We start from the raw sequence: 21,645 nt of genomic DNA, 5'->3' as shown, positions 1-21,645 counted from the left end.
CGGTATTGTATGGTATGAATTGATATGGTATCACATTGAATAGTATGGTATGGTGCGGTACTCTACGGTTTAATGTGGTATTGTATAAGCGGCTGGAACGACCGGGGTCTACATGCGAGCTATCAGAGACGGTGAAGAGAAGGGCTCGCATTAAATTTAACCACTTAGTGTTTGTTAACCTTCATTGTGTCATGCTTACTTTTCGCCTCAATAATAACGAAGCGAGATTTATGCTTTAAAGAAGCTCGATTGCGTAAAACCCGTATCGAGAGTTTGGTTAGTGGGTAGCGAGCACGAGCCCTGCGAGAAAAATTTAATTCTCAGGCAAATAAATTGGAAGCAACTCTCCTTTTAAAACTAAGCAGCACTGCTATTGTGACATCGACGACATCGCACTGCTTTCAGAAACTTTGTTGCTATACGCATACGTAATCAGCAACGTGCTGCTTTCATTAAAAAACGCTTTTGGTGCCATTGAGACTGCCTGGAACTGAAAACGAGGATTTTTATTTTTCGTCGTAGCACTGCGACAAAGACTGCTGCTGCCAAGCCGAGTGAAAATTGAGTCAATAATTTCCTTTTGAGTAAACGAAACTGCAGTTTCCCAAGTTTTGCCTGAAAGCAGCATGCACTCAGACGGCACAAACCACCGGCCCAATGTTGAAGTGTGTTGGCAATGCACTGGTCCTACGTTGGGCCGACCATTGCCAACACAGTGTAAGTATTGAGTCAATGGTTTGTGCCACCTGGGATATAGTGCTTCTTTAGGCGTAAGATGCACACTATTTGTACTGGGATTGCCATGATTTATAACTCGATCATTTATTCCAAGCGCGCTAAATGCAACCCCGTTAAATGATACTTCTATATTCTTCTATATCTAGACTACCATGCCCAGTTGTTTCTAATCCACTGTGTTCCCTGTAACGATATGGTGGTCTTGTGGCCTGAGGGCTGTAGGAATTGCATTGAATAAGAATAATTTTTTAGCGTCCAGATCTTGCATGTGGCAACAACATATCTCATCCGCTCTTTGCACTAGCTCCCTCCCGTGCGGGCTACAGAACTGGGTTGCAGTGGCGACCACTGAAGAAATTCCAGTGCGGTGTAATTAAAATCTACGTACGCGAAGTATGTTGTACAGTTCGGTCACGTTCTGGGTTTTGAGGCCGTAATGCGCGACGTTGAGATATCCCCAGTGGTATATCTTCTTCTTCCAAAGGTCTTCGATTGTCGCCGCGGCAATAGGTGTGGTTACGACTTGCATCGTTTTCAGCTGGTTGCTGCAAAAAAAATTGTATAATCCGTCTTACATGAGTGCTGGGGCAAGCAACATTATATGGACAATTATCTTTCATTGCGTTTTACAATGCAACAGCAGAGATTCTCCGTACCACTGTTATTGAGCGAGCGCTTTTTACAATGTGACGGATATGCTTCTGTTTCCATGACAACGGAGAGCTTGGCCTGTCCGGGCATCCTTGAGCTCAGACAGCTGCCGAGCGCCACCTCGCATGCTGAGGAACTGCAGAGCCAACGCAGCTGCCACCAACGTTACAAGAACAAACTTGTTCTAGTAACGTTGCTGCCACCGCGAGCCTCAACGATCACGTGATGCACGGCGTCACACCACGTGCCGCCCACTCAGTGACCAATCTCTTTGCCGCATGCGAACTGCGCACTATCGCCCTGTCACGTGACCTCCGACGTCACACACTAGGCAAGCGAACTTCCCTTAGCGGTCGGAAATCGGCTTTCCGCTCTAAGGCTTCCATGCTTTGCAAAAAAAGGAGGAAGCATATACCTTCGCCTTATAGTTAAACGGGAGATAGTATGCGCATGTAAGGTTTCGTATAGAAATATGCATTTTTGTTTACAAGACAAACGAACTGTACATTGTGTACATGTTCGAGTAATTGCTTACAAAAAGGCGTTTTTCGATTGTGAACTGATTTGTTTAAATTGTGAAAGTGCGTCATATCAGCTCATTGAAATTTTAGAAAATCCATCTATAGAAGCAAGAAGCTTGAGGCTTGTATTTAGGCGTTCTAAATAGTTTGTTTCATGCGTCTACTCGCATTCAGAATGCTACTGTCCGCTTTCCTTGCTTTAAGATATCACCAAGATGTGAGCTGTAAATGCGGCTGTTTACGCGCCTTCGCTCAATTGGCTGTTATGTTTAATAATTTATGCACGAAACGCGTCAACTATCAGAAGGTTCTTGGAGTACCACGCCATTTTTTAGTTCGTATGCATCACGTATTTAGATCACACCTGATAAGTATCGAGCCATTGTTTACTTCTACGTCTTATGGAAATCGCAGAAAACATTTAACTCAATGCTGATTGTGGGGCCACCTCTGAAAGGTGTCGTGTTTTCTCCCAGTTCATAGCTATATGAAAGCTGCAACGCGACGCATTGTCCTTCTTTCTGAAAATTTCGTCGTGAACCAGCTTGAACCGCACGCTTAAGTGCAGGTCCATAATTAGTTCCTTTTTACGATTCAAAACTGCGTTGATCATACAAGCAAGAAAATTCTTCACATGGAGCATATTTCAAATTTCAATTATGTTTTCACATACTCAAGCCTCATTTGAGCTGTTTATTAAACCACTTTCAGTTCTACCGCGACTTTGACTCCAGGGGATTCGACCTATCTCCAAACACGGACAATCATGAGAAAAAAAAAAAGATTAAAGGGAACCTCCAATATCCGATGGTCCAACCCATCGGCGTAACTTCCATGCGCAAACTTCCGCGAGTATTCCTTAACCTTCTGAAGATTTTGATTCGTGATGCTGCGACAGGCATGATTATCAAAAAAAAAACAAAACAACAACAACAACAATAGTTTGAGCGTTATCTTGAACACAAAGAGGGACTCGGGCGCCTCGAGAAGGTGAAGGCGGTTAGCGAAGATACGACGGGCGTGCACTTGGGCGACCAGCGAAACGTGGTGATTGCCACGCGAAACTCACAAGTAGTCCAAGCTGACGCCATACTCCGTCTTCGTGGCCTTAGCAGCCGCCGCCGTGAAGGCTTGGAAGGACGGGCCTGTACCGTTCCCCTGGAGGAAAGTACCCTCGTCTTCCTTCGCCTGGTAGAAGTTGTAGTCGCAGAGGCCGTCTTCGGGAAACACGAGCTTAGGGTCCATGTCGGTCCCGTAGACGCACATCATCCATTTCATGACGGGAGCCTCTGCGAAGTAGAAAAGAAGAGAGGTTAACGAGTAGAAGAAATGTTGCACAAAAAGCAGTGAAAACTGTATAAAACGGCTTATTGTCGATCAAGGATTCCAGAAGAAAACGAGCGAAATTGACAGATACGGGAGAGCCTTTTTTCTCAGAGTTGAGTTAGGGGACTGACGATCAACACCCATTCGAAATTCGTTTCCAGAGGCACAAAAAAGCCTGCTCAAGGGAAGATAGTTATTATGATGCAGTGCTGCAGCGGTACGATGCGGCAGCTGCAGCAGCCATCCCTTTCGAACATTTTTGTACAACATATTATCCGCCCGCCCTATACACTGAATGTAATTTAACGCAAGTAACAAAAAGGTAGAGCACTGCAAGGTGTCTCTTCTTGCACAAAGCTGAAATCCTAATATTACTGAAAGGTCTACGGGGGCAGATTGTGTGACAGATCTACGCCATCATAAAGCCATCTTACTACTCAGTGTGCTCGGGTGGCGAAAACTAATCAGATATGAAATATTTCAGAAAAACCACTTTGAGAATATGGTCCACAAACACTTACTTGTTGTGGTTGTTGCTGAAAATATAAAAAACGGAATTTTCTGATTCTCTCTTTTAATAGCGTCAAAAATCGGCAAACTCTCACGCAGCTCACGCGGGCAGTATTTGAATGGAGACGTCGGCGTAGTGACGCGTTGGAAGCATCAAGAATGTAAATCAAGTAGATATATCGCCCATACTGGAGACAGATTTGCAGTACAGCTAGAATTCCCAGTAAGCTGTAGGCGCCTACACCGCATAGTTACACGTTTTCACGGCGCGTATGTTGCAAATGTAGTGTTCGTCGACTGTGTTGTACGTAGTCTAATTGTGCGGAGCCTATTACAACCAATTTCTTCGCGGCAAACACAAAGGATAAAACACAAAGTATGTCGCCCAGCACACACTCTAGGATTGCTAGATACGGTTGGTTTTAGTATTTTCTCACGTCCTCTCTTGTCAAGGCACTGCCTCGTGAATAAGCGTTTCACCTTAGTCATCTGCCTATCCTATAAAATCTCTCCATCCTTGAGGTTCAGTTTTCTTATACGTCCTCTGCATTTGTGAATTTATGTTAGCGACCGCACTGTTTTTTCGCAGTCGTTAAAGAATATCACGCTGCCACACAATTGGAAGGTGGGAAAACGGTTCCGGTGCATAGATAACGTGATGAACACAGCCTCCACTGCTACACACTTAAAAAATTATTTACGATTATACTATGTACATTTTCTGAACACAATTTATTATAGCTTAAGCTCTCACTTTGGATCCTACTAGTGCTTTACATCCAAACTTTCATCATCACCTGGTTTAAATAATATCGACACCAAATTTTTTTAGAATAGTAAAACCCCAGTGCCACATATCTGTGCTTGCTATTCCAGCAGGCACTCTCTACAGGCCAACTTCTTCGTGACTGGAAAGATGGAAAGGTCAGTGCAGTCTTCAGATCCGGTAACATCGATTCTCCATTAAATTGTCGCCCCATTTCTTTAACAAATGTGCCTTGCAAGATCATAGAACACGTCATATTCTCCCATATCATTGCCTTTTTGGATTCAAATAATTTTTTCTATCCTGCACAGTACGGGTTCCGGAAAGGCTATTGTTGCGATACTCAACTAGCGCTGTTTATTCATAACTTGCATGCTAACCCAGACCTTAGCCTACAAACAGACGCTATATTTCTGGAATAAAAAAAAATGTTTCGAAAAAGTACCCGCGTTATACAGATTATCTCACCTTAACATCGATCCTACTGTTGTTAAATGCATTAAAAAAATTTCTAACTAACCGCACTCAAACCAACACGGATTCGGCACCTGAGCATAGCTGGCCTTTCAGCAACCAATCCTGCCTCATACGTCACTTGGACGCAGGGACCTCATCATCGCTCACTTCTGGACTTCATAAAATCAGCCAAGTTTTTTCCATTCATTTAATTATTCATTCATCCTGCATCTCATATCCTACTGATGCCCTGAGGCAATAAATATCGACTAAAAAAAAGAAAAAAAAAACGCACTCAGTGCGTCTTTGCAAATGAACACAGCTTCAGCCCCTTTCCTGTAGCATCTGGCATCATTAAGGTAGGTCACTTTCTGTTTTTAATATACAAAAAACAATTTACTCCTGCATGCGTCCTGTAAAATCTACGTTTACAGAGGATTTTGTTCTTTCTCGCAATTAATAACACCCCTGATCAAATATTCCTCGAAAACGACCTTAAAAAGATTCAGGATTGGTGCAAAATTTGCCTAATGGAGCTCAACCCTCACGAGTACAATGTACTCTCTTTTCATCGCCGCCGTAACCCGCTAGTGTCTATCACATTACCTCCGTTCCCGTGTTACCCGTGCAATCGTACAAATATTTAGGCGTAACCTTGTGCGCTGATCTGTCCTGGCAAACGCATGTAACTGAGGTCATCTCTTCAGCCAACAAATCTCTTGTTCTTTTGAGACGTCAACTTCGCGATGCATCCGCGCACATCAAGTATTAGCCTACGAATCACTTGCGAAGTCATGAAAATATGCATCCCCCATTTGGCTTATAGCTTCTCTTGAACGTTTTCAGAACCGTGCCGCTAGATTTATTCGCTCATAATACCATCCCAGCACAAGTGTAGCATATCTGAAACCACTTTCCAGATTACAGCCGCTGGAGCAACGCCACCGCATATCTAGTCTTTCATTATTTCACAAGTTTTTTTACAACCATCTACGAATTGCACCATGTGTGGTCCTGCCGGCATACATATATCACCGCACTTTCACCGCACTTTCCATCAACTATAGATCAGCCGTCCAAGTGCGCAAACCATGACCTTTGCAACTTTTTTCTATCTCGTACCGCCGCGGAATGGAATGCCCTTCCCGATAAAATTGTAACAACCACCTGTACCTGGCGCAAAGCTTACAGCTATTTAGTATCATCATAACATATGACAATTTTCTGTTTCACCCTAAAAACGTGCACCCACCCCTTACGTAATATGCCCCTGAAAAGGGGTCTTTAGGACTAACAATGAAATGAGATGAAAGTGAGACCGCACGAACGAAGGATCGAGAAGGTTAGACTGCCATCGCCTCCCACCTGAATGTCTGAATGAAGAATTCCGAGTTGGAAACTCTCCTTGCATGCCGTGTGCTCTAGTGACGTCACGACAGCCGACAGCCACGTTCGCTTAACCTACTAGCTACAGCCAGTGTCACGCCCGCTGATTTTTCGCTCACAACTCTGATTCTGCATTTTCTGGACATCGGGACGTTCATTTACGGTACCGCGTGAAAAGCAACACTATTGCTATATTTTTACATACATCCAAATCACATAAATAGTAAACACCGGGTAAAGGATCGATATTTTAGCAATCGTGGTGCTAACGAAGCCACTCACTAATGTGGCAACCTCAGCGTGCAGTTATAATCAATAAATTATGCTCTGTACGCTCCACGCTGATGACATTAAGTCTTGAGGGTCTGCACAAAGCACCCTGAAAATAAAATCGAACAGCCATCTCGTGTTTGGCAGCGAATAAAGATCATGAGAGCAACGTGGAGCAAGACGCTAGTGCTGGTGTCAACCTGCCCCCCACTAAAGTCCCACTCTTAGTAAGTGAGATGTCCTGATCCCATTTGACTCGGTACAGGACAGGCGTTTGTCAGCGCCACGGGAAATGTATGTCAAGACGACACCAAGTGTCCACTGTAGTTTTCTGCCTCGTTGCCTCGCCAGTGTGTCGTGTGTCGTGGGCGTACAGTCCGCATTTCAGACTACCATTATCGGATCTTCCCGCCTTATATGCACACCTGCTCCGCTGAATGAAATAAGCATTTCCCGGGCTTTCCTCTATACCTATTATTCAGTGTGATTTAACTCAGAGTCAATCTCGGAGTGATAAATGCGAACATTTTTCGCTATAAGTGCGCACGTCAAACCTAAACAGAAAGATAAAGCAGTCTTACGTGGCGTAGTCACTGTTGTCACCATAACTGTCGTGTCTGCTGAAAAAAAAGCGCATACAGGTGTTAATCTTGACCTCTTAAGCTCAGATACTATCGTTGCCGTACGGAAGCATTGGGACATTAGATACGATCTGGAACGTTAGCCGTGACAACAGCTGATCGTAGCTGTCACTTGTGGTAGCATAACCATGACCACGTTGGGCGACAAAAAATTATATGTCATTTGGGGTAATAACGGCTACGGCATGGTAGCGCCCTTTCTGCATATGTAAGAAAACCTTAAGGAACACTTAAGTATCCATTCTAGTTGATGAAACAGCATTGCTGTATGGAGATTATGCAATGTTCCTAAGTAACGGACTTAACTATTTGCTACTTATTGTTTATTATTAGTAGGGCTAATAAAACTCATAAATAGCGTAACTAGGCAGTAGTGCTGCTTGGTGGTTTTAATTTTAACGAAGTGTTGCCATCTTGCAGTGTCCGGCTACTGGATACTGACGCAGGGCCAGCGTGGCTGAATCGTGATCCAAGGGTCATTCCACTGCTCAGTTAGTCATGCTTCATTTTTCTTTTTTTAAGTGACATCATTGTGTGTGACGCCGTAGTTACGTCACGATCGCTCTCGGCCAATCAAAATTTTTGCAGTCACGCCGATTCCAGGTCTTCCGCCAAACAGGGTCTTTAACGCCGTCGCTTTATTAAATGTAAGCGTTGCTTGTGTCGCCATGCGGCATTGCAGTTGCATCTCGTCAAACCTTCACGACATCGTTCATTGCAGCTTAGCAATTTCTTCTACACCGTCAGGACCTTGATGCCACTGTCCATGGCACAGTATATGTCCCCTTAATGTTCGGTTCTCTTGAATCCCATGTATGAATCCAATGCCCCATAAACGTTTTCTTTCTCCTCAAGGTTTTTTATTAATAGCAGTAAACATTGAGCTATGGCCTTAAGCAAGACAAACTCCTCGTCAAGGTTGTCGTTTTCTTTCCAATAAAACAGGAACACAAAAGGCTCACTGTATCCTTACCTTCCTTGGTTGTCGTTTCCACAGTCGTAGTTGCCTCGGCTGAAGAAGTAAAAAAAGAAACCTTATTAATATCTTTAATTACGAGCGACCTCATGTAGAAGATCCGGCTACTGTTGTGCTTCAGGTTGGATGTTAATGTAGTGCTTGTATTTCCAGCTGAACTAAACAAGTACCTGTTGTTGCAGCTGGTGAAAATACTGCGCGCATCGGAAGCTTATGTCTAACTTGTATGCCTTAATGGGAAATTGTAACGCTGATCTGCTGGTCAGACACATTAAATGTAAAATAAACAAAGACGACGGAGAGCTAGAATTGGAAGATCTAGATGTGGATAACGTGCTGATGACTGTCAGCTGATCTACGCAGACGTACAAATGGGCATTCGAACCCATGGACGTTACATAATAGCAGGCTTCAACTCGTTTATTCGCAATCTTCGCTTTAGAAAGGAACATGAGAAGAAAATTTTTTTATTCCAAATAGATAAAGAATAGTTAAATCCAACCCCTGCAGTTCCTGCCCAATTTTCATCTCACTACTGCGACAACGCTGTCCAGTTGTACAACTCGATCCCGTAAACCTATAACTCGCTATTGCCTATTGCCAAGTTCAGCACCGTCAGCCTGCATCGAATTACAAAGGATGCTCCACCATAGGCTAAAGTGATCTTTGTAATAGGTTGGCCGCCCCTTTGCTTTAATTATGAGCACAATGGCGGCCCAGAGTTCTGTACATGGCCCGTAGCATACGCATTACGGGATCCTAGCACGTTAGCTATTGAGTTGATTGATATTCGGGCACAGAGCGATAATGCAGATGAAAACGCTGTTGTACGCTGCCGAATCAAGTATAATTTTGGAATGGTTTAGAGATAAATGGTCCTCAAGCGATATCAGTTGCTATTTATGTAATTTCTTTTTCAGCCTTACTAAACGGGGAATCTAGCCTGGTGCGTTTTGTCCGTCTTGCGAAGGGGAAGGTATATGGCCTAGCGTTGCAATAAATAATAATGCCAGTGATTCCCACGGATATAAAAAAAATACAGAATAAAATTCAAATGTGCGACTACCACCCCTGCCGTGTCCTCAGTAGACAAGAGGTAGGGTGGCCTAAGATTGCGATGGGACCTCTTAGGCGCTTATTGGAGTTGCAAATAAGGGAGCGATTACTCATTGCACCATCTAAGAGCCGGGGGTGATGCTAATCAATAATCTCCATTACAACAAATTTTTTTATTACTAATTTTTTTTTAACTATTGAGTTCTTGAGAAAGCTATATAGCTTTTCTTTCTAGCCTTACAATTGTTTTTGGATAGATGCCAATGAGCAATCGCTCCCTTAGCATAAATTTACTTCGCCTCGAGGGTTTCAACTAAACTTTGAACTAACTTATGGGAGTTGTTTCAGAGCAAACATCATGCCAGTCCAAAGACTGGGAAAAAACACTGAATCATTGAAGTAAATGTTCGGATGCAACTTCATTAGTATGCAGGGCTTGCAATGGAGTTGAGTGCAAGCCACGAAATGAGTGGTGAACCCCCTGGTGACACGTCTACGGTACACATCTGGCCATCTTCCGCTCGGTTTGCAGAACTTCGCGGTCGTGTACCGTTTAACGGTAAAAGTAGTTCACCGTACTATCCGGGGCTGCTGTGACCTCTTTGCATTGACTACCCCGCCACCTCTTTCCCTCGCAGTGAACTGTAACGTTTTGTTTATCTCTGTCACGTCCACATCATGCTCTTTTTCTCTGCTCGTCTTCTTTTTTGATAATAAGAGGACGTTACTACAACACCGAAAAACTGGCAGGCAGGGATGGCGTCTTGGCACTGATAGACTTACTTGATGTAGCTTTGGTCTTTTTCTTTGTTGCTGTAAAAGTGCGGCACCGAGCTTTCAAGAAAAAGTTTGAGAAAGAAAAAGGAACCTCGGCAAAAATACGCAAAAAAAGGTGAATATTTCACGACTTTAAAAACCCCGACAGAACCATCTAATAATTTGACGCTAAGGAACAGCTTGGTTTCTTTATTTAGCTACTGTGTATGCTCCATGCACCGTCACACAAAATGTTCGTGGTGCGCTGCTAGCTGAAAAGCTTGTCCTAATGATGCGTCTTATAAGACGAAGCGGCGCGATTTTCGATGGTCATCGTGAGGTAACTCATTAGAGGTTAAAACTTAACTCCTTAGATTAGGTAAAAATAAATACTAAGGTCATTGTCACGGCCAGTCACATTACCTCTGTTTCAGGGCGAATGCCGACGACCTTATCGGCAGGAAAGGAGGGTAATTTGGACAAAGGGCTCAAACACTCAGGAAATGATAAGTGCTTATAGAATAATCTATCCAGGCTGTCAAGAGCACTATTCCTTTTTTACCTGGTGCCTAACTTCAGAATCAGCTTCTTTCGGGGTATTATTTCCGTGACACAACACTCGCAGCTCTGTCATTAATTGCCATTGTGATCCGTGCCGTGTGCCAACCGCGACTACAGCCACACCTGCACATGTGCGAGCCTCATCCGCCTATAAGATTTTCGGCCACTTGCATGCCATGTTTGCCTTTACTTGGAATGCACCCCGTTACCGTGCACGAGCGTCGCTTATCTGTTGTGATCATTAAGTGACCATCGTCTTTTCTCGATATATAAGCTATGATGTCAACTCGCGTCCAGTCTTGTTACGTCTTCAGAATTGAATGACTGAAGGAGTAAGTTAGCCAGCGAGGAGGCGAGTTACTAAATCAATGAGTGGGGAAATATTCTTTGGCTAACAGCTGTTTCGCGCCCTTCAACGCTGGCTGAAAGGAGATGATAACAGCAAATTGAAGTTTCAGGGTTTGACACGCTATTACTCGGCAGCGTTCAGCGGCCTCGGCGGATGTGTGGGTCTTTGGTTACGATTCGCTCATGTGGAAAGCGGATTTCTCATACAACCGCAAACTCGTCGGCTACGTCAAGGGACACGTGCGTCGGTTTTGGCAAGCCAGCTAAGACCACCGCGGTGTCCCTGGCAAGCCCGGGCGAGTGGTGACCTTGGTGCCATCGTCGGACCAAAATGACTTCGACTGGCCAAATAAGCCAGTCGAAGTACTTAGAAAATATTTCTGACTAGAACTATTTTACGAGTTGTTTGAAAATTCCAGTTTAGATTAATGTAGAAGCCACGGCCACCTTTCGAAAAGGGAATCAACGTTCGTCATCCGTTTTATGTCCGCAGGTGTGTAAAGCACTGTGAGAGGCATACTCACCTTTCTTTTTCGTTGTTGTTGGCACCGGCACTGAAATGGTATCAGAACAGCAGTTGAGTGGTTGAAAAGAGTCATAGAGATAATAATGCAGAAATAAATAGCGCTTGGGACCAACAATTCCAACCACTCAGCGCCTCCGATTCGTGACAGCTAGCGCTTGATGGTAGCACTTTTCCTTCTGTTACAGCCAACGTCCTCCCGCACAAATCATATAGGAACTCACCTGGATAACAAAGAGCAGTGGCTTATTGTTGTATTACGTATAAGAAAGTGCGCACAGAACACGTGGTCATGCCAGAGCATTCCCTGCACACACGTCCTCGCAGTGATTTTGCAAGTCTTGTTAGAGTTTGTAGTGGCTTATAGCTGTATCTCGGTATTTAGAAACCTGTTTTTATGAGTAGAGATATTTTGCTGTTTCTTAAACGAAGTGCATTATTATAGTTGCTTCTTTAATTACAGTGCTTCAAACAACGGCTGCTTCACATCTGGTGTTCTGTGACAGTGAGAGCGTTAAGCAGCTTTTTTTCCCAGGTAACCATTCCAGCACTCTGTACCCTTTACAAAAATTCAACTGAACTAATTTGACTCCCTGCATTCGTCAATTTAATCATGAGAAAGTTATGCATGAGAGAAAAATAATGAGTGCTCTCTAGTGCCTGTATAATGAAGCGATCAAGTAGCTTCAAAGTTTACGTGTCTTGACATACTTGCACTCATGTAGGTGCGGCCCAAGTGTTACCTTTTCACGAGTCAAGCGTAGAGGGTGTAATATCGAGGTCCTGTTATCTATCACAGGCAGACAAAAAAAAGTGCCCACTGGAGATAGTTCGAATGAACAATCCTCAAGATTTATGTCTGATGTATTTGAACGTGCACAAACGGTTTCTCAATTTTGCGCATATAATTAAGTTCCACGGTTGATTAAGCCGGCCTCTGTGCAATGGCAAGATAACGGTTCTGAGTCCTCTCTCTCCCTCACACACACACACACACACACACACACACACACACACACACACACACACACACACACACACACACACACACACACACACACACACACACACACACACACACACACACACACACACACACACACACACACACACACACACACACACACACACACACACACACACACACACACACACACACACACACACACGCGCACACACACACACACACACACACACACACACACACACACACACACACACACACACACACACACACACACACACACACACACACACACACACACACACACACACACACACACACACACACACACAAAGCGCGCGAGAGCTGGCACTTTGTTCTAATTCATTCAGCGGTGATATCAGCATTTCAACCGCACAAGCGATATATCTGGCATTGGCATTTGTTCCCGCCAAGTAGAAGGGTGGCGCTTGAACGTACACACAATATCGGATTCAACCCGCTGAGTTTTGTTCATGACTTCCGCTTCCTGCCACTCATTTAAATTTGACTTACTATTTGCTGAGTGCCTAAATGTATCTCGAATAAGACGCTGTTTTTCAGGGCAGAACAGGAGAAAGAAAGTGGCTACGCAGTATGAAAGAGCGCTGAAGGTAGCCTCAGTTCGCAAGCCGAGCCAACTTTTCGACAAGTGGACTTGTCTTCCTGTGGGCAGAGCGATCATCACTGGTAGGGGTTTAAGCACGCTATTGCTTCCAAAGAAGAAAAGTCAGAAACGAGGAGAGGGAGGAGGGTGGGGGAGAAAGAAGTAGGGAAAGGAGTGAAAGAATATTGCTTCGGTACATGTATTTTGCAGCCTGGAACCGGTGGTACCGTGACCGGAAAAAGAAAATAAAAAGCGGTTGCAGCAGGAAACACTACAATGAGAAGATGATGAATTAGCGTTTGCTGCGCTCTGAATCGGAAACCATGTGCTGGAGGCTCTGAGTAGATTAGAGGCTTTCGGAAGCAGAAGCCTATTTAAACACCTGCCAGTGATGATCGCGCTTGTCGAAACATTGGCGCGGCTTGCGAACTGAAGGTACCCCCTCAAACCTGGTTCAGTACTCTTTCATACGCTGCTTTTCAGATATTTCAGAGAATAACACGCGCTTCAATCCCTCGGTTAAATAAATAAATGTGCTCTAAATAATATATGTATACTTACTCATTGGAGGAGGCGGGGTAGCTGGAAATCGGAAGGAAATATATTACAGTTCTTAATTGCGTCTCAAGGGAACTATGTTCCATCGCGAGGGACAGCTTTACATAACAGCAAAGTTCTCTTCTTTAACACGCGATGACAGGGCTCCGCATTCGAGCGAAAGAATAAATCCTAAAATTGGGACGACATCTCTGTTCTCCGATACCGGACGTTTGTAGGTTTCAGAAACGTATTACAAAAATTATTGTTGGTTGAATAGATACAGGAGGACGTTCCAAAGCGAAGCAGTCAGGTGAACCTACTATAACAAAACGCCTAAAAAAATAAACAGAATCGCAGAAGTAAAGCTTTTTAAGAATGAAAAAAAAAAAATTCCATGAACATCAATCCGTAGGGTTTAATTAGACAAAATCGGTTATGTGGCTTCTGGTTCTTCAAATGTGTTTATCAGCCAGTAGAAGGCTAGTTCATTGCTGAGAAAGTCAAACTGATAAGTACAACATTTCATTTCCGGCCCTCCATTCAAAGTCGTGGAAGTGCTGAAATGACTGTTCGGAGAAAAATGACATCGTATACCTTTACTTCAAAAGTCCATGAGAACAGCGTCTCTTACTGTAATTGCGCTCTGTCTGCGTTCCTGGGTAGTGGCCGCGATTCCTGTATATTATTTTTCTTTTTTGGATTTTTTGCTTGGATTATTTGTTTAAATCTCGGTTTTCGGCGAAGGAAGCCTAACCCTGTATTCTGTTGATGCAATTTTTTTTTTTTTGTGTCGGCTGTGTTTGTGTAACCTCTTCGCGCGTTGTTGATATTCAAGCTGTTCATGCACGTTTCGTACTCAACGCGGGAGTTTTCGCTTAGACCGGGCCTTGCTTCCGCATGGTGTCCGCACAGGAACTCGCAACTGCGCGACCGAAATTTCCGGCTGCATTTAGGTTAGGTTAGGTCAGGTTAGATTAGGTTAGGTTAGGCCATATGATCAAATAAATATTCCAGTGAGCTAGCATCGCAGGTAAGCAAAGCGGAAAGGGTCTTTGCTATTCGCTTAACTATTACTTCCGTAATTAGTTTATTTCTAATGACATAATGAGGCACATAAACATTAGCTGACAGTCGTAATTCAGTGCATTGCTTCACTCCAAATGAACGTGGTCCTAACGTATGTATTGCATTATGACTGTCAACTATGTCATTAGAAAGAAACTGATTACTAATTCTTGTACGGTGGAGGCCCAGGAGATGATATACTAAAGAGAGTTAAAAGAATAAAATTACAGCCTGCAGCAAAGACCTTCTTCTTTAAGCTGCACACAGGAACTTTCTAGTTCCATGGCGTTCACACTGTCTCATCTGAAAGCTGCCTGAAACCATATACCACGTATTTATCCATTGTTTGGAGGCAGTTTATTTTTGGGATGTCCTACAAAGGACTATCAAAAAAGATTTATCTATTGACCCATATGGCGTAAAGTATCTGCCCACTGAAAACGAGGATAGAGCACCTATTGACCACACCATGCTGATTAGTTTCCATTGTATATTGTGGTCGAGAATGGGTGGTTATTACTGCGACCCAGATGTATGGTCTGCGCGCATTTATTTTCGGGAGTGCGTACAGAGGAACTGAAAATGCAGTGATGTAGCCTCGTCCACGTCTAGCTATAACACGGTCACGGCTTTCAAAGCACCATTACATTCAACCTGGACGCGCAATAAAGCTAAGCGAGAAGCCATGCGAACCACCACCTCGGGGTCCCTTTCGGCTTGTATCCTTTTGCTTTGATAAGCGCCTGCGTCGAATGCAATTGTTGATTTTAAAGTAGTGGCCGTGTTACAGCTAAAAGTTCCAGGATGACCCTGTACACCAGAATGGATTCCACGGCTGGAACCGTTGACAATGCTTTGAGAATTTTAATGAAACGAAGCCTACATTAGTTGTCAGTAGGCGGCATGTGAATGCTTTTCCTGTGCGTTCTTTTGGATTTGTTCAGAACTGGCAATAAATAAAAACAAAAAGGTTCTGTTGCGGAGTTGTTGCGTGCTCGCATCGCACTGCGGAAGGTCGTATTCGACTCCGCAGGTTTCCGCAAAATTTTATTGTTCCTTTACTTTCTTTTGGTATTCGCGTTGCAAACACAACGCCGACACATGGCTTTTTTGCGACACGGGGTCCTTAACCCTACCGCATTAAAGCGTTTCTCACCTCTCAACGTAATCGTAACGCCAAAAAGGACTCTGTGATCCCCGTTTTTGGTGGATGGCAGTGCTACGTGGTCTCAGAGATCGGCGCGTATCATGTTTCCAGCAAAGTTTCCTTGCCAAAACATACCGGTGGCGGCGACACTCGCGTGTCATCTTCTGGTTTCGAAATCTTCACTGCTCATTAATAGTAGCACCTTTTCCAGGGGCACATATATTTGGCTTCGGTTTTAATTTAGGTGGTCGTTATGCCGACACGTTGGCAAATCTGGAAACGTTGAGAGATATACCCCTCTGGTGCAGGCGTTGCCACTATTTTCCTATTCGCGTGGAAAGAATGTTTTTGTCAAGGTGCTCCCAGGAGGCTTACGTTCATACGGGACGAAGAACAAGACCTTTTGTATTGTTTGTTTGTTATTTCCATCTTTGGCTTGACGAAAAGAGAAATAAAAGATGCAGGGAGGCGGAGCAAACCAAGCAGAGGGATTTTAAGTATTCGGTTTCGATTTCTATAAGGAATAGTATTGCGAGCGAAGTTGCACTTGTTTCTGGCCTTTTAAGTTTTTTACTTATCTTTTTGTACTATTTGACATGCCCTGAAGCACAAGGTATTAGGATGCTAGAATGCTAAGGAAACCGCGGTACGTTACAAATTTCTCTGGATCAGTCGTGAAGGTAAAGACCCGATAGTTTGAGCACATTTAAGCAAACTAGCAATGAGGAGGATAATGACACAGTGAGCTAGAGAAGCTATAAACTAAGATAGAAAAATATTATATTATCCCATAGGCGCAAATTTGGCAAGTAGGCTGAACAACTGGTAACTTGTGGCATCTTGAGATTGCCTATGTAAATCATCCGACAGTGGCGGTACTTGTAATTCATTTTTCGCCATTTTCTTACTCATTACCTCTTTATTTTGGTTTTTACAAAGCAGCCTCTTTGCCACTAGAAAGTAGCAGTGGATAAATTTAGACTGATTTCTATTTTCCTTGAGTATCCTCTCAAAACGCTCCTACATATTTTTGAAGATTTCGAATAAATAAGCACAGTACGTACAGGGTCATCCACTTCTAGCTATAACACGGTCACTGCTTTCAAAGCAACATTGCGCCCGACGTAGGCATATATCGATGCTAAGTGATTCGAGCACAGAAGGACCCGGGCGTGTTGCTTCACATGGCCTGCCACTAAGCTATATTGCTTCGCCGAGTCGGACGCAATGACGCTTTGAAAGCAGTGACCGTGTTATAGCTAGAAGTGGACGAGGCTGTACATGGGAACGTGATGCAGAGCGCTAGAATAGTATGCACATTACCGGTACTATGTACGCCCTTCAAGGCGACGAAAATACAAATCAAATCAATCTCCTCATCCTTCACGCTGGTGCAGAGGGTTTTGCTGTGACATCACAACGAAGAGAATTTCCTCGGCATCCATTCCGATTTATGGGCGAATAATGGACGAGGCGCTTGTCTGCTGTAGTTGCCCTTTGATTTTTTTTCTTTGCGCTGGTAATTTTATATGAAAACGGAGAAAATAATTTATTTCTTTGCTTGGGTCTATTTAGGTGTCCGTGTGTTATAGGTATTACTCCGCCTTCCTTTTGCTACTCGCCTAATTCGTTTCGTTATTTTTTTTTTATTTTTCCTAGCGCTTTTGCGTGTCCTCGTTCTCCACCACTACTAATCTGGTTACACCCACACCGCGACGCCGAAAAAGAAATGTTCAAAATAAGATTAGACCGGTTTCTTAAGCATTCGTGTGAAGAATAACGCTAGCATTAGAGCAATCGCTCTGTGGTGCGACGGATCGTCTGCCGCGCGAGCTACCAAGGCCTTACTAACTTTTCTGAAGGACACAGGGTTAATTAATACCCTTTAAAACTCATCTGTGTGTGATTATGTGCGTGTGAAAGTTAAATCTCTTAAGGACACAGGGTTGATCAATACCCTTTAAAACTCATCTGTGTGTGATTATGTGCGTGGGAAAGTGTGCGACACCGATTCTCTTTTTTTCTCATTTATTTCCCCTTCCCCTCCCACACTCTGTCACCCTCAACCCTCATCAGGAGTAGCATGCTAGGCTTACCACCAGGCAGACATCTCCTGTTGCCATTAAAATATATCTCTCTCTCTCTCTCTCTCTCTCTCTCTCTCTCTGTGGTTTAATCTGTGACGAGCTCGCCGACGCATCGCACCGGTGGAGACTCTTTCCACCTCAGCATGCTTCCTTGCCCATCTCCGGAGTTTGCGTGGCTCTGCCTTAGTCTCAATCGAGCTCCCAGATGTACCTGCCGTCGTGCTGAGGCAGTTCCGATTGCAAAACAGCCCCTCTCTGCTCATCGTTTGCAGACGCAAGAAGCCGCTTTGCTGCTACTGTCTTGCTGCTGAGAAGTCGCAGTGGTTCATAGTACGTCCCCGTTTATCGCGAGCAGCCGGCCGCGTCGCCGTTGCATCTACATGATGATAATTTTCGACCAATCGTGAAATTTTGTAACATCCGCCGGCGGTGTTTTAGTGTGACGACAAATTTAAAGTCACCGCTTTAAGAACGTCCCTGGAGAGGCGGGAAACAAATACAACCGTCTAGTGCACTCTGCGCCTCCATCTAAAAAGCAGGTGAAGAGGAATTCGTCCGGAGAAGCTTTTAGCCTTGGCGGATGAGAGAAACCTACTCGTAGATGACTTGTTTAAGAGAGGCGTCTTAAAAGGTATTTACTGAGATGGCTTAACTCTGGTGTTGAAAAGTTCTTGAAAGTATTTTTGCATCGTGGTGTTAAGACACTACGTGTGAAAATCGCCTGGATAAAGCCAATTTTCCACCAGGGCCTGTTAGCGGTTCTACGACAGGTGAGTCCAGGGAAGCAGATTCGCCGTCTTTCACCGTACAGAGTCGCTGTTTCAAGCTCACCTATCGAGGGTAAAGGTAGGGCGACAGTGGTCGCTGCGACTGTGGTCGCGGCCGGAGCCTCTCCACCACCGCTTGCTTGGTCCTCAGACTTCAGCCTTTCGGCGGACGTGGTGGATCCTGCAATGCGAGGCAGACCAGAAGACTTGGACAGTTAATTCAAAAACAGCCACCGTCATCAGCTGACTCCCCTTGCAATCCACATGTTTACGCGGTGTGTGGATTAAGCGCTTTGAATCCGAACAAACTTCTATTGTTTATTCAGCTCTGTTTCATTCACAGCATTTATGCGGCCAACACTTTGCATTGTGGTAATCCAGCGTTAGCACATCCTACGTAAACATTATCTTATTAGTGTTGCCGAACAGTCCTAGTTCCCTTTCCAGACGCAGAGCCGCGTATTCAGGGCAATCCAGAACCTGTGACAGCCCGAAGGGGTGAGAAGGGACTCGTCCTTTCTCACGCGAGACAGTAAAATCTGTTCTACATTAACTTTTACTGCTTTAGTGCAGGAATTTTTTGAAGGTTTAGCCGAGTAGCTTTGGCACTTTATCAAGGCCGTTATCAGTTTTATACGGCCTGCTTTGTAGAGAAGTCCAGCTAAAGGCGTGTAACAACTATTTTATGTCAGCGGTGTTTAAACGCTAGCCGTCTGGTCGGTTGTCGGACAGGCCACCTTTTGAAAATATCATCACTTCAGCAGGATATTAAAGAATGGGCTAGTTAAGCAGTTGCCCAATTGTAGGTCTTCATGACATCTTGTTCATAGCCTGATGTCACGCTCACTGTATCTTTGTGTGTATAGCAAGAAATCCGGTTCAGTACCTTGCACTGAGCTATATAGGTATTTAGGGGTAATTAGGGGTAATTAGGCACGACGAAAAACGCCGGTTATTTTTTCGCTATCTCCATACAGTGTTTCTAAAAGCTGTGATTCTATGCGGTCTGCAGGAGACGCGCACTTGACCAAAGCTAAGATGGGTAATAAGGGGGACACAAACAGTGTTATATCCTCTTCAATCTCACCGCTGAGAGTTCACTGAGCAGAAGACCGCCTCTTAATGAGCGTCTGGCGAGGAAGAATAATGAGAGCACAGCACTTCACTACATGTCCAGCTGTAGGAGAAATGTAACATATCCGTCTTTCAAGCGGAATTTCAATGATTCGATTTCCCGCTCGGAAGCGACTTGTCTCTCCGGACTTGTCAGTGCAAGCTTCAGCGGACATCTATGTAAAAGGTTCTGACGGTGGGTCGGTCTCACGGATAGTAAGTGTATAAAGAATGAATTCAGCTGAGCGGCTCGATGGCATTTTCTGAGAAGACACGCACCGTGTAACGAGAGCAGCAAGACGGCGCCGATCACTGCGGCCCCGACGAGTGCTGCTCCAGCTATGGGCAGATACGCACCCATTCCAGAGGCGGCAGGCGCCCTGCGTGGTGAGAGGTGTCACGTGAGAGAGGTGACGTCAGTAAGACTGGCAGCCGGGGGGCCACAACCGACGACAGACGAAGGCAAATCAGAAAACCCGGCAGCGTCAAGAGCAGTGCGCATCGCCAGCAGCCCTAATTCAATATCGCCAAGGTTTTTAGACTCGTCCAGTTTAGGACCGACGAAAACATTTCCTCGTGGCACGAGCGATATTTTCACCGAGCAGTTCCTAACGTAATTATTTCCTTATTTGATGCGAGGGGTGCGTGCAAGTTTTTTACTTGCAAGGGTGTCGTTCTCTTCCTGTGTCTTTGTTTTGAAGTGCGCTAGTTTGATTTCCAAGAAGTTTTTTACTTGTCTATGTAGGCCTTAAGGAACGCATTATCTAGATCATTGAAGCAAAGAGCGACCACAATGACATACTCTCTGTGTGCACCTTGAAAGCATCCCTCCACTTGCGATATGGCCTAAAGGGTGCTACGAGTGAAATAATATTTTTGGCTAAACGATTGCCTTTTTGATGAAATTCATGGTCAGAAGAACGGGAGTGAAATGACATTTTAAGTAGTTAGCATTGAATGTACAATTAGGCTTGAAGTCTTCGCAAAGTGGGCTTCTTGAGACGAATTGGATTCGGTTGGTTAAGCAATTTAAAATAAATTGCAGCTCATTCAAAGACCAAATGTGCTGAAATTCATCGTATTCACAATTTCGCCTCAAACGTTTTCTAGACGTTTCGTTGCGGCGGCGTTATGGTGGAAAACCTTCTGGTTCATTCACTTAATCATCTCCTGTTGCGACTGAAAATATTGCACCAGTGATTGTTACTCTTTTTAGTAAATTTTGCCTGAGCGCCATTTGAAGCTTTTTATTCCCCTTGGTTCCGTGATCTATCTGGTATCTCTAGCTCTAACTGTGGTACCAAAGGCATGCTAAACGTGTGAATATGCATCGGAACCTATTTACAGCCAAGTTGTCTTTGCCCCTTTTACCAGGTAGATCACGGAACTCACTGTAGGAACTCATATTAGTTGTATGATAATTAGATGAACTATTTGTTAAGCATCAAGGCTTCCTGGTTGTTTTTTATCGCCGACTAAAAATAGTTAGTGCGTCCTCACATATATGTACGAAATTCTTTGCAAGCGTTCTTTTCTACGCCTGCGCACACAGAGAGCCAGTCTGCAGCTCTCGCGTTACTTACCCGGCTCCGGAACTTCCTGGAGATAAAATATATTTGTTTACACTCTTTCGTTTCGCTTTCTTTTCGAGAAGCGGCCAAAATCCTACCTGTGGTGGTGGTATCTTCGAGTTCTTCTGCATCGCGGAGAAAAAAGCAACTATTGCACCAGGACAAAGATCTAGGTCTAGGCATCCCCCACAGAGATAAATGCAGAACGGATACTCGCGGTTTGGACCGAGCTTTCAAACCTCAGTTGTGGCCACAAACTAAAGCGGCTAAGCTCTTTGCTC

The 21,645-nt window shown here is 44.3% G+C and overlaps 1 protein-coding gene across 1 annotated transcript; it reads right to left on the bottom strand.

Annotated features, from left to right (window-relative positions):
• Positions 1–1,111: 1,111 nt before the first annotated feature.
• LOC146178256 (uncharacterized) lies at positions 1,112–20,154 on the bottom strand. The gene is made up of 4 exons (XM_084579663.1): positions 20,073–20,154; positions 18,745–18,861; positions 2,980–3,199; positions 1,112–1,283 (listed from the first exon to the last, which is right to left on the bottom strand). The coding sequence occupies exons 1-4, from the start codon at positions 20,152–20,154 to the stop codon at positions 1,112–1,114; spliced, it is 591 nt and encodes a 196-aa protein (XP_084435789.1).
• Positions 20,155–21,645: the final 1,491 nt, after the last annotated feature.

This window comes from Amblyomma maculatum, chromosome 9 (genome assembly GCF_055883805.1).
Source record: "Amblyomma maculatum isolate TAMU_Amacu chromosome 9, ASM5588380v1, whole genome shotgun sequence".
Taxonomy (NCBI): Eukaryota; Metazoa; Arthropoda; class Arachnida; order Ixodida; family Ixodidae; genus Amblyomma; species Amblyomma maculatum.
Note: the sequence above shows the minus strand (reverse complement) of the source record. Positions and strands in the feature narration are given on the sequence as shown.

What these genes read in the sequence shown, in the direction of transcription:
- LOC146178256 (XM_084579663.1), bottom strand. Translation starts at nt 20,154, where the DNA reads ATGGGTGCGTATCTGCCCATAGCTGGAGCAGCACTCGTCGGGGCCGCA. An exon ending in CTTGCTGCTCTCGTTACACG is followed by an intron (nt 18,862 to 20,072) that starts GTGCGTGTCTTC and finishes CTCGCATTGCAG; the next exon opens with GATCCACCACGTCCGCCGAA. An exon ending in CCTACCTTTACCCTCGATAG is followed by an intron (nt 3,200 to 18,744) that starts GTGAGCTTGAAA and finishes TCTACTTCGCAG; the next exon opens with AGGCTCCCGTCATGAAATGG.